The sequence below is a fragment of the Seriola lalandi genome, unplaced genomic scaffold (genome assembly GCF_002814215.2).
Source record: "Seriola lalandi dorsalis isolate HSWRI2012SDOR001 ecotype SW California unplaced genomic scaffold, Sedor1 jcf7180002054425, whole genome shotgun sequence".
Lineage (NCBI taxonomy): Eukaryota > Metazoa > Chordata > Actinopteri > Carangiformes > Carangidae > Seriola > Seriola lalandi.
The window spans coordinates 1,197,043-1,209,655 of record NW_019524978.1 but is presented as its reverse complement, the minus strand read 5'-3'; the positions used below and the strand labels follow the sequence as shown (position 1 = coordinate 1,209,655).

At 41.9% G+C, this 12,613-nt stretch overlaps 1 protein-coding gene across 1 annotated transcript; it reads right to left on the bottom strand.

Moving 5' to 3' along the window:
- Nucleotides 1-6: 6 nt before the first annotated feature.
- Nucleotides 7-5,481, bottom strand: prss35 (serine protease 35). Its single transcript, XM_023410535.2, has 2 exons — nucleotides 5,085-5,481; nucleotides 7-1,489 (listed from the first exon to the last, which is right to left on the bottom strand). Exon 2 carries the CDS (start codon nucleotides 1,468-1,470, stop codon nucleotides 196-198), a length of 1,275 nt encoding a protein of 424 aa, XP_023266303.1. The 5' UTR covers nucleotides 1,471-1,489; nucleotides 5,085-5,481; the 3' UTR covers nucleotides 7-195.
- Nucleotides 5,482-12,613: the final 7,132 nt, after the last annotated feature.

The following is a 12,613-nucleotide window of genomic DNA, read 5'->3' as shown; positions in this document are numbered from 1 at the left end:
GGGGGGGTATAGATCAGTGGAAGAGTTGCTGGGACACACAGGAGGTAACAGGAAGGCAGGAAGAGGAGAGGCAGTCGACGGGCCCCTGGTTGGTAATAGGAGGTTAGGGGGTGAGAATAGGTAAGGTGTCCCTTGTATAGAGGTTTTCTGAGGGATAGGAGGGGGGTGGTGGTTAAACGTGGATCCTGTGTTTTCTTAGGCTACCTTGCACTCACTTGAGTCCCCGTGGACCCAGTAGCAGATCTGAGCGTATTTGAGGGGTGTTATCCTCACTGCCACATTGTAATCCTGTTGCATCCCATCCCCATTTACATCCACCCACTGGTGACCAGAGAAAACCCCAATGATCTTCCTCTTCCACTTCTTCTTGCCAGGCTCTTTGAGGCGGATGTAGACCCCAGAGCCACTGGAGCCGGGTTTGGCATCGCAGAACTGATAAAGTAAATCATTGGATTCCTCAGACACAGAGCAGAACCGGTATACCAGGTTTCCAGGCCGGTCATCATCAAAGCCAGAGAAGTGGATCCTCCCAGCGGGGAGTTTCTTCACGGAGGGGATAACACCCAGATCCATGTGCTTGACTTTTGGGGCTTTCTTCAACTCCAGAACAGCATAGTCATAATCTGCAGCCAGTCCGTCAGACACACCTTTGAACCAACCCTTAGGAATCTGGGTCTTTTTGACCCTGGTCCACCTGAATGAAGGTTTCTCTGATTCCGCACTTCGCCGATTCCGGCTCTTCCTACCTTTCCCTTTACCTTTACGGTCCCCTTTCCCATCATTCTCTTCCTTTTCCTCGACTTCCTCTTTACCTTTGTCTCCCTTTCTCCTTTTGCCCTTTCCTCGCCCTCCTCTCCCTTTGCCTCCTTTCCCTCGTCTGGACTTCTCCTTCAGGATGCCAACACGTAGCTTCTGTGCTCCGTCTAGATAATCCTTGCCATCATGGATGCAGTGGGCAGCCGTCAACACATGTTTAGGTGACACCAGAACCCCAGAACATCCTGTGGAGATCTTTACAGTGGTTGAGAAGGGATATTTGGTAGAGAACTGCTTATCAGCGATGGTGAAGCGGGTGTCTGTGCCGTACACTTCCCGTTTGTGGCGGGAGCTAGATGAGGCATTACTGGTCCAGACTGTCACCTCATTAAGACCTTGCACAGAAACTGAGGTATACGTGCGTGTACCATTCTCATAGACCGTCTCGTAGGAAAGGAACTGCTCCAGGTCATCCAGAGAAGGTGTAGGGAGGCGACGCTGACACTCGATCCCACAGGTCCCACTCAGCTCTGGTTGTGGATGGGCTGAGAAGTTGGGGCTGCTGAGATGCACAGTACGTCTTTTCCTTACCAGAGGTACCTTCCACTGTGGCCAGGTATACTCATCATCAATTGCGTTCTCCTCAGCAGTTACAGCCACCACCACAGCCAGTACCAACACCGGGAGCAGGACACACAGCGGTATGGGGCCCATTGTTAAGCTGGGCCTGGCTCTGAAACATAAATAACAGACAGGGAGACTCAAAAAACTTTTCAAGAAGTCATGAAACAGGTTCAGTTCAGCACAAAGTTCAGTTTGCTCTTTTTACCCACACTAAGAGGTAACAACTTTTTCACTATGCGTGGCTCTAGGGATAGCAGGGTCAGTCAATTGGTCCACCTCTTTGGTGATGCCTTAACCGTTAATCTATTGCCACTATTAGGTTGACATTTGTGGTTTTTAGTGAAATGTCTTTACAGACACAGTATGGATTGCCATAAAATTTGGCACAGATATTCATGGTACCCGGAGGATGAATGTTAACAACTTTGGTGCTCCCTAGACTTTCCATGTTGTGTTACTGGCAGTCAAGTTATTCAATGAAAGATCTCAACATCTTCTTTATGGATTGGCACAAAATTGTGTGGAGACATTCATGGTTATCTGGCATGGAATCCTAAAGACTTCTGTGAACATCTGACTTCGCTGCCAGCGCCACCTTGAGGTTCACATTTGTGGGTTTGAGTGAAATGCTTGACAACTATTTGAAATTTGGTACATTGAGATATTGAAGTCTCCCTCTGGATGAGTTGTTATGCCATGACTTAAGCTCTTGTGCCGTCATCGGGTCAAAATTTGAATTTGACTACCACTCTGCAAAAACTAAAAGCATTCCTACTTTGTGTTTAGTTTAAATTAGCAAATGTTAACATTTTAATATGCTAAATTAGATGCTGAACATGGTAAACATTATACCAGCATAATGCCAATACAGTAAGTACGAACAGTAGTGTATTGGCATTTTCACTGTGAGGAGCTCAAAGCACCATTGTGCCTAAATACAGATTCTCAGAGCTACTACCATGACAATAGACTCTTAATATTGTTTATTTCAGATAAGCAACAGCTGGAACTGAATATTACGGTTATGGTTGTTGCATTGTAGTTTCCCAGTAAGGACAGGTGGTTGCTTGTGTAAACTGTTTGCTTCAGTGCAGTCAGCAACAAAACTTATACAAGTACGAGGTTAATAGCTCGGGAACCTCCCATCATCCACAAAGCTATCACATCATGCTTGACACTGGGCTTCAGTGGAAAAAGCAACTGTATATGGTTTGTCACTAATATCTGATCCAGTGCTGCCTGACAGACATACTGTATGATCTTGCTTGGAACCAGAATGCTCAGCAAACAACTTTTAATCAGCTTTGAGGATGTCAAACATGAAGGAAAACTCTGATTTCCCTGAATTGGGGAGGTCTTATATTCACTAATGATGTCTTCTACAATCACAGTTCCATTTATGGCCACATGGAGGCAGTGTAGCCCAGAGTATTCGACATCCACTGGGCTTTGAGCCCTTATCACTTAGGTAGCTCAGCAGTCTGTGACAGCACAACTCACATAGGACAGCCCCATTTTTTTTAGAGTAAGATTCCTTAAAATGCTCAAGTTTGCAGAAAAAGATTGGTGTCATTATTCTTAAGGAAAATAGCACTTTGTTTAAAATATTATGAAACTTCTCTAGCGTTGATGCATTTGCTGTGTGGTTGGGGGGAGATTTATGTCCTCTGAGCCTTTCTGGAGGCTGCGGGAAGTGAGAAGGACGAGATGAACCCTGATCCTCTGAATGGGCTGAGACAGTGGCTTGGAGGTTTGCCACAATGGTTAACCTTCTCTCTCAGTAATGACCATATCTGGTTTCCTTAGCCTCACTCCACTCCTTGTCCATGCATACAAATGACATCAAACCTAAAGACTATGCAGGCTGCAGACAGCCTGCTGGTTCATGCTTCTACTGTATGTGATGTTGCCAATAATCCTGATAACCCCTATAAAGTAAATTACAGTTTGGGTGCGTTTTAATAGATTCAGCAGACCATCACTTAACTAAGGAGTAGGAGAGCTTCAATACGTCAGCATGGCTGTGGTCACGCAGCGATTTCAGACACAAGGAGAGAAAATCATTTGGATGCTGTCCATTGAGCAGCAATGTAGCAAGAGTGAAAATCCAACAGTTAATTTCTAACAGAAGTCCAGAGTGAAATAGCCATTCATTCTGGCTGTTTGGGTGGTGTAAATGGAGTGTGGCAGACAGGCTGACGTCTAAGGTCCTTCAGCTGGAGGACGGATCCTTGGGGGGACAGCCTCAATTGGCCAGAGGGTCCATAGAGGCACATTCCCTTTCAATGAGATGTTAGTGCGGCATGAAAATGAGACATTGCCTGGTTTGGCAAAGCTCACAGGAGACTCAGCTGAGAGGGAGCATTGCCTCATTGCATGTACGGTATCAACTAAGGACCATATTAGTGCTTTATCATCTCAATATGGTGATTCTACCCAAATTCCTCTTTTTAGTTGAGACTTAAGAGCATTCCCTTTTCATTCCAGGTTTGTTCATCAGTTAGTGCCCAGTCATCCATCTGAGTCTGACAGCAAAGTTTTTGGATGAAGTTTACCACGCAGTGTCCAATAAAACATACTCAGTGACCAACAGCTAACCAGTCCGAAACAGACGGTAATAAAGTACAAGCCCACAAGAGCTGTAAAACAGTCTCAATAAATGAGAATACAAAAATGACCCAGAGTCTCTGTTCAGCTTCACACTCCCACCACCAGACTCAGACATAACACAAATCCAGAAGAAAGCCTGCAATTATTCAGCATAGAGTGGAAACTGATATGCTGCCATGATGGCTCTTGGTCATAGAAGGCGTTCATTTCGACTAAACTATTTTCCACTGCAGTCAGCTGAACAAGAAGCTGTGCCCTCTCCATCCCTCAGTGGAAGGAGTCACAAGAAGCTGCAAGAGGCACCCAGGAGACAACGTGACCAAAGGATGGCGCTATGGCACAGTTGTCCACCCCCTCTCCAGTAAGCATGGGTCAGTGTCTATTGTCTAGTTCAACACCAAGATTATTATTAAAAGGGGTGTTTTCATTCATTTTCACCGATTTTCACAACTTTTAAAATAAACTTCACCTCCCAGGCACAGTTTCCAAAGTGTCCAAACAGCCCATGACTCATCATTGAAACACTATTAATTGCTTACATTATGAAAATTTGTCCAAAAAGAAGATAACATTAGAAACGTCTTAGTGAAAGTTTAAGCCATCTATTTTCACATAATAGATGAAAATAATAGAAATAATAAATATCACCATCATGCAAATAAATATCCCATTACTTTAGCTAGCCAGTGAAATGTGAAAACAAACATCTGTAATTCCACATCTGCATGACCAGCTGTATGTGGAAGGAAGAGGATGAATGTATCTTTTCACTGTAGAGCGACTTATGCAAATACATTATATCTTTATTGAATAACATCATCCAATAATAATAATAATACTCAAAATACATAATGCGAAATAATGTGCATAAATAAGAAATATTGTGCACTGCCAAGACTATGGAGTCAAGTTAGATCTCCCGGGGAAAAAAATCAACAATTTCATCCACAAAGAAAAAGGAAGCGACAATCAAAACTAAAAGAAAACATAAAAATATTGAATAAACAAATAAAAACAAAGAAAGAAAGAATAGATTTGCCCGTGGCTGCATCAAGAGATCGCAATAACTGCGCAAAATGACAAAGGCGTCCTACCTGCTTGCATCCGATTGATGGATTTGCCAAATCCGCAATGTATTGTTTGTTTCCCTTAGATATATACAAATATGATCCCAGCAGAAAACAAACGGGTGTTAGTGCATCCCAGCCGTCCTGGTATCAGCGGGGCGACGGATCCCTTCTCCTCATTACTTCAAAGAGGCTGAGAGAAAGTCGCAGCCGGGACGCTCTGCTCAGGCTGCACTTGATGCTGAGGAGGAGGGAGGGAGGAGGGGAGGGATGGGGGAGGAAAAGAAAAAACTGAAAAAGACTTCTTTTTTTTTCACTTGTGACAAAAGCTGTTCACATATGGGTGGGACCAGACCGAGCGCTCTAAGTAAAGGCTGAATTGGGTGAAGTCAGTGGTCTGTTCAGCAGCAGCCCAGTCGGTAGGTGTGCGGTGTGGCTGCGGCCGCAGGCAGAGAGAGAGAGAGAGAGAGAGAGAGAGATGAAGCGCTCCTCACTCAATGAGCCTCTGAACGGACTGTGAAGGAATTAGTTCCACTGGTCCCAACAATAGTTTCTGAGGCGTTTCCTGTCTGAGCCATTAGAGCCTCCAAATCTGCGGCACCTTTATTCTCCACAGGCTGTCCACTGAAGTGTAAAGTACTTTCAAGTAAAGTTACCAGAATTCAGTTTATGGTTTGCATGTGGATTTTGATGCTTAATATTCACAAAATCTCTCCCCCCACAACAACCCCCTTCAGAGGGTGGAGAGCAGTCTGATACTGTAAATGTGCATTATGAAACAATAATAGCAAAGAAGAAACACAACTATTCATTTTTAACGTGTCTCATACTAAATAAAAAAGTACCACTGTCGATCTATAAAAATACTTTGGTTGCATTCCAAATTTTACTTAAGTAAAAGTCATTATATTACTAGTAAATATAAACTACAGACTTAAAAGTAAAAGTACTCAGAGAGTCTTGTATAATATGTTTCTGAGGTATTATTACTGATGCATCTATGTAAGCAGCATTTAATGTTCTAGTTGGTTGAGGTGGAGTTAATGTATTTCATAAAGTGTTGGGTAGTTTAATCTGTAATAATGCATCCTGTTTTGAAAAGTGGTCATATGTAAAATATGACTGCAAAATAATAACTAAATTGTTAAATGCATATAAGTACAATGTTTCCCTGTGAACTGTATTGGAATAGAAATAGAAACACTTAAGTGAAGGTCAGTTCCCTGAAGACTGTGCTTAAGTACATTACTTGAGTTAATGGAGTTTCGAACACTGCTTTGGAGGAGCTGCTTGCAGCTCACACATAAACACAACCTGTGATGAAGGATTTCATCACTGCTTCATTTTCACAAGGCAAAAACTCAGGAACCGCATACTGACTGACCACAACATCAATGTTTATTGGTAAAATATGTGATATTCAGTCAAAAGATGTCATATGTGTCATGTTGTAAGGTGTTTGGATGTTCATCAGAACTGAAAAATGTATGCATGTTTATTGAACTTTGTCTTCACTTTTAGCTTTACAGTATGGATGGATGGATGCTTACGGACAACCTCAGTCCTCCGGTTGGAGGACAGCGTCTGTGAGTACTTGACTGCCCTGCTGCCTCCACAGAGTTACAAGCCAGCAGAGACTATGAGACCAGCGGAAATCAGTTTTGTGTTTAGTCTTCTCATTATGCGAGGTCAGGTCCAAACGGAAGAAACCAGGGCCTCTGGCTAACAGAGGATGAATGCCATGGTGACTGGTTGAAGTCTCAATGTGCCAAGAAAAGACACGGAAAATATGTGTGCAATGAGGGAGAGAGAGAGAGAGAGAGTGAAGGAGAGAGGGGGGAAGAGGGAGTTTGATGATACACATCTGGCTCAGGAGGGAATGAGGAGTGCAGGACGTCATTTGGAATAGAAACCGAGTTTTGTGTAATCACTTCTGTCATTCGCTGTGATGTGCAGCAGACTTCACACCACGTCTACTGATGGCAGCAAACTGGTGATAAAATTACACCTGTTCCCGAGACCGTGTGTGTATCTTTGTGTGTTTTTGTGAGAGAGAGGGTGAGAAGACTTGGGTGGCCTGTACACCTGACCAGTATCTTAAAGATCCTGCTGGATGCTCATCCATGTGGGTGGTGCTCACACACGTACATCCAACTATAAAGCCTGATATTTTCTGAGCAGGATGGGTTAGCATGAGAGCTACATTTTCTCTCCCTCCTGCTCTCTCTGGGTGTGGTCCTGATTCTTCACTCGGGCTCAGCTTGTTAATGAAACATACCTCCATTTTTGGTCAGTGAAAACATACTACAGGGACTGTAAACAAACATACAGGAGTCCCTGGCAGATCATTGGCTGTAGTGCACAATGCTAAGACTTTTGCATGGTCATGCAGCATATTAAATTATACAGAAGGCCACACAGTCTGTGGAAAAACATTGTGTATGTGACATCACCCACGACTTTTTGAAGGCAGTTTTTGAAGCTTACCTTGGGTTACCACTCACCACCATCTTTCTCAAATTACTAAAGCCACGATATATAAATTATTTAGGCAATAAGTGTGGGTGGAGCAGAGGCGGGATGAGCACATTGCAGACTCCTTTAAAGTCCCCCTCCAGTCAAAAATGTGTTTTTCTTATTGCTACCTCACTGTTATGTTTGAGCTTCACTTTATGAGCAGAGTTTGTTTTCACATTCATCTGCTGAAGGGGGAGGTTTCTCTTTGCTCACCTTAAATCTCACTTTACATGTACTTCGTCACAGCTAGTCTGGAAGCAGGTCAACGTGCAACTTTACACGAGTGGGATGTGGAAACTTGAGACCTTCAGTGTTTGTACATTGGGAATGGGCTTTTCAGTGAAGTAGGAGTTATCTTGTATTCATCAGTGTCACTTTTGAAATGAAAAGTACTTGCATAAGAAGAAAAAGCAGATGCAATTTCAATAATTTTATTTGAAAAAACATAGCAGACATAAATTATTATTCAAAGCACAGTATTTTTATGTCTTATAAACATGTCAGGAGAGGCAAATTAAGCTATCACATCCCAGAACATAACTTGTGACCCTCATCTATTTTTATTTTTAACATTTAGTGGCCATTAGAGGAACTACAGCTTCAAACTCTTGAGTCAAAACATTGTGGTTGTAACTAGGACTTAGATGCAACTGATAACAGTTTGATACCAGATAGTTTTACTAAATAAGAAATACAGTATTACCACAGTAACATTAAAGGAGCTATTTGTAAGTTTTGCTACCACTACACAGCCAACATTAGCATTAATTTCTGTTTACTTACCAGTCTAGAAGAAATGTTGCGAGTTCAGCATCAAACGTTTTCCTTCACTCACAAAGAGCTGTCTCTAGTGGTGGAAAGCAACCCTCTTGTTTTCTATTTCTATCACTTCTTTTCTTCTACAGAAGTTAGCATGCTAACCAGCTAGCCCTGGCACAGTCAGACCGCCTCGTCACTGTCTGCCCATGCTGCTCTGAAGAAGTAGTACTGCTCAGAGAACATATTATAACCTTGTGTCTTGTAATTGCAACAATGACTGAAGCTCTGGTAAGTAAACAGTAGTTAATGCTAATGGTGGTTATGTAGCAATAGCAAAGCTTACAAATAGCTAATATAAATAAAAAGTTTAATCCAGTTTGACCAATTTCTTTTTTTTCTTATTAGGATTTCCTGCACAAAATCAGAACTGTCTGATCTGTAGGACATCTCAGAGGCTCATGTGCACTACAGAACATTAACATCCCGTAAAAATAAGTGTTAGTTTGGTTAAATGACGATTAAAAAGATCATAGATAGAATCAATATTGTATGCTGACATATGAAAGCAAATGATCTACTGTAGACAGAGGGATAATTTTATTGTTCATGTTCTTATGACCCATTGAGTCAGCTGACAAGAGGCAGGCTATCCAAAAAATGTGGTGTATTGTTATTCTGTTCTTGGCAACTTTTTGCTCCCCTCCTCTCAGAGGCCACTCAACATCCCAATACAATAACAAACTGTGGCATCTATTATCACAACCATAACACATGCAGACAAAGAAACACAACCAATGGTCCTGTTTTCAGTTATGTTCAAGGTCAAAGGTCATAGAAGAGGAGTGAGACAACAGAGAGGAAGAGAGAGAGAGCTGTCCATGTTCCCAGCTGTGTGGCTTCTAAATAGAAAAGCAGTGAATGATATTTATGGTCAGGGGCTGTGTGGCGTGGATAGAGGGGCTTTTGTGCCAGGTGTCACACCCTCACAGGAAGTGCTCCCTTTGCGCTCTGCTGTGGTAGATGGATGCTTATTGGTGGGGAAGCTAAGTTTCAGGAATTTCATTAGTTGTATGAGGGTGTACTGGATGACACTTTCCCTGCCTTCACAGCAGTGAACCAGCAAATAAATGTGACTTTTAAAGAAGTAAATCAAGTTTTTTGGGGACAGGCTTTCCGGTTAACTTTCATTCTTGAACAGGCATAATTATTGATGTGTTCGAACGCTAAGTGATTTATAGTCTGGAAGCCACTGAGTAACCATAAGCTGCCTGAGTTGAGTTATGACACGTTTAAGAGAGCACAAAGATTTTTTCCCATTGAAACTCTATATCAGAGGACCTTTCTGCCCTTTTCTCTGTATATAGCAGTATACATTAAAGGCTGCCGAGTCCTCTGCACAGACCACACTAATAAACCAGCTCAGACCGATGCACTGACCCACAGTTCACTTCCATGGGCTTTATTTTGGCAACTGAATGGTCTTTTAGCTCTGCTACACGCAAAACAGACCACCATTGATATGATAGGACTCTCTACCTCACTACCTCTCTCTCTCTCTCTCTCTCTCTGACACACACACACACACACAAACATTAATACAGTATATATAGTAAATATATATAAAAACAGTAATGGGACAGTTAGTTAAAGGTCTGGGTCTTAGATCCACATAGAGTTTATAACCTTTTTAATAGTAAATATTTGGGTATATGGTTAAGCATGCCAGCTTTCACAGAGGAGACTGTAAGTGATGAAAGGCTGACTTTGAATCTCATGTGCAAATGAACAGGCAACCACAGTCCTGCTGCAAAGACGGACCTGTGAAGGCAGGTCACAGCACTGTCATCAGTTTAAAACCTTCTACTTTCAGGATAGACAAGTTCTCAGGAATAAAAAAAAGAAAAACTTTTTCGTTGATGCACAAGAAATTGAAATAACGCTGGACTGCTCCCTTCAGGATGGGAGTTGTATGTCTGGGGGGGCTTGTTAACCAGTGAGGGTTAGATGAAGTGCTGAATCGACAGGTGGGCTGTTGACAGTGGACAAGGTGTTGAGTCTGAAGAGGAAGGTCTCAAAATGCCAGCTCTCATCTCTGGTCATGAGCTTTGAAATGTGCCGAAAACATTGAAATTGCTGATACAGGCCAACATGCAGGGTGGCTGGGCTCTCAGAGATAGAGTAAGGAGCTCAAACATCCGGGAAACTATTGCTAGCATGGCTACAAATTACTACACCTAAACCATAATTGTCAAATACTGGAAATCAAACATCCAGTACAGCAACAAATCCAACATTACTTTGTTGTAAAGTATATCTGCACCAAATGTCCTAGAAATCCTTGTCCTAGATTTCTGAGATTTCTGCTTTAAGATGGATTACAACTGACAGGCTAACGAGCGCGAAAATAAAACCTCTCTGTGTCAGCCCTATTAGCTTTGTACATTTTTGCAACAGCGAATGCATGACTGCAAATCTTTTAATGTAATAAGGATATGTTGTTTACTTACATATCTGGCAAGTCATAAATATTGTACGTAGCAGTAAATACAAAATAAATATCTGATCTTGCATTAAAATATCCAGTGACCACAGGATATTTAAACTTTTTTACTGTTATGTTCATGGATCTCACAGCACTTTGTCAAGGTTAAAGAAGGATCGAGATCTGGTTTGATGCAGAAGAAGTTCACAAGTGCTTTTGTTGCCTAAACCTAACCACTAGACAGGACTCTGGTCTCTGGCGCGACAGTTGTGTGCTTTGTATATCCACCATCCACCTGAACTAACACTTGGCAGCACTGCTACTGTCAATGTAGCGTTTCATTCATTCATGAAAATACATTGCCTCTGAAAATCAACATAATCTGGAAAAGAGTTGATTTGTATATGAACATAATTTCTAGGAGACAGGGTCGGTTAGGTCATGTGCAGCACTTTGATATGCAGATTAGCACGCTGAACAGAGCCTGTCCTGTAAAACAGATCCACATGCATACCTTTATCATCATCTATGACTGTCTCTGTGTGTGGCCGTATGTTTACACTGACTGCCCATAATCCCTTCCTGCAATAAAAAACATAAAAATATCATTCCACATCACTCGCCTGCATGCACCTGAAACATCTACTGTGCATGTTGTTAATCTCCTCTTTACTGGAAAAAACAAACAAACTGCCCTACAGGTAAGAAGCAGAGTGTCTGATGCTTTTTTTTTTTTTTTCATGGCTGGGGATAGTAGGCTATTTGGACACTTGAGGTTTCCACCCATGATTGATGATCTAGTAATTTGTGCTGCAGTACAGTAATGGTTGGTTTAGCAGTCCAAAAGTGCATGAAGGAAATCGAATTTAGGAGTTGAGTTCCCTTTGAAAAGTAAAAATAAAAATAGCGGACGCCCTCAGTGCTCTTTGCCTGACCTCTCTGCCACATACAGAGATCTTCTTATGCTGCCACTGCACATATAGGCAGTGTTTTACCGTTGCCTTGAAGACTCACATTTTACAGCTCGTTAGAAATGTCTTTCCTGCTAGTCCATCCCGCTAGTGTCAAAACATTTAGCACAGCTGAGAAATCTGGGCTTGAAAAGAGGAAAACAAAACAAACGCAAAAACCAACCCTATCTCTTATCATGACAATGATGTGTACACACCAGGCAGGGTGTATGTTTTAAACAAAAGTTTGCACAAGAAGCTGGCTTACACGAAATCACTCTCTCCGCTTTTCAATAACTTTAACACCAAACATATATTTTGCAGATTACACAGTAGATGTACCATTAGTGAGGCTCGTTTGGCAACACAGAGGAAAGTGGAACCAACAATTCATCCGTGTTATTGAGCTGAGGGTAACAGATCTGCAGTGTGTTCGCACTGAGATGAAACTGTTTAGACACACTGAGACAAACACGAGGAAATGTGACATTTATCCCTGACAGTCCTCTTGTTTATAGTGTGGATTTGGACAGAGGAGGTGTTTTCATTTCACAGTGTGCTGCCAAGACTTGAGACATGTGAGAGCAGGGAGGAAACACAGAGAAAAGGTATTTGGTGAGCTCAGATGTTGCAGATATTAGTTAGAAGAATGGATCTCATCAAATAAGAAAAGCTGTGTATTAATTGAAAACCATATAACATGATATATTCACATGTGCAGTAGGAACATATGGGACATAGGGACATATAAATTCTGTTTTTTTACATTAAACTCTGCACATTTTAGACAGAAAAACATTCATTTCAAATGTGCTTTTTTTGTTGAGGAACACACACACAGCAACATA

What these genes read in the sequence shown, in the direction of transcription:
- prss35 (XM_023410535.2), bottom strand. Translation starts at nt 1,470, where the DNA reads ATGGGCCCCATACCGCTGTGTGTCCTGCTCCCGGTGTTGGTACTGGCT.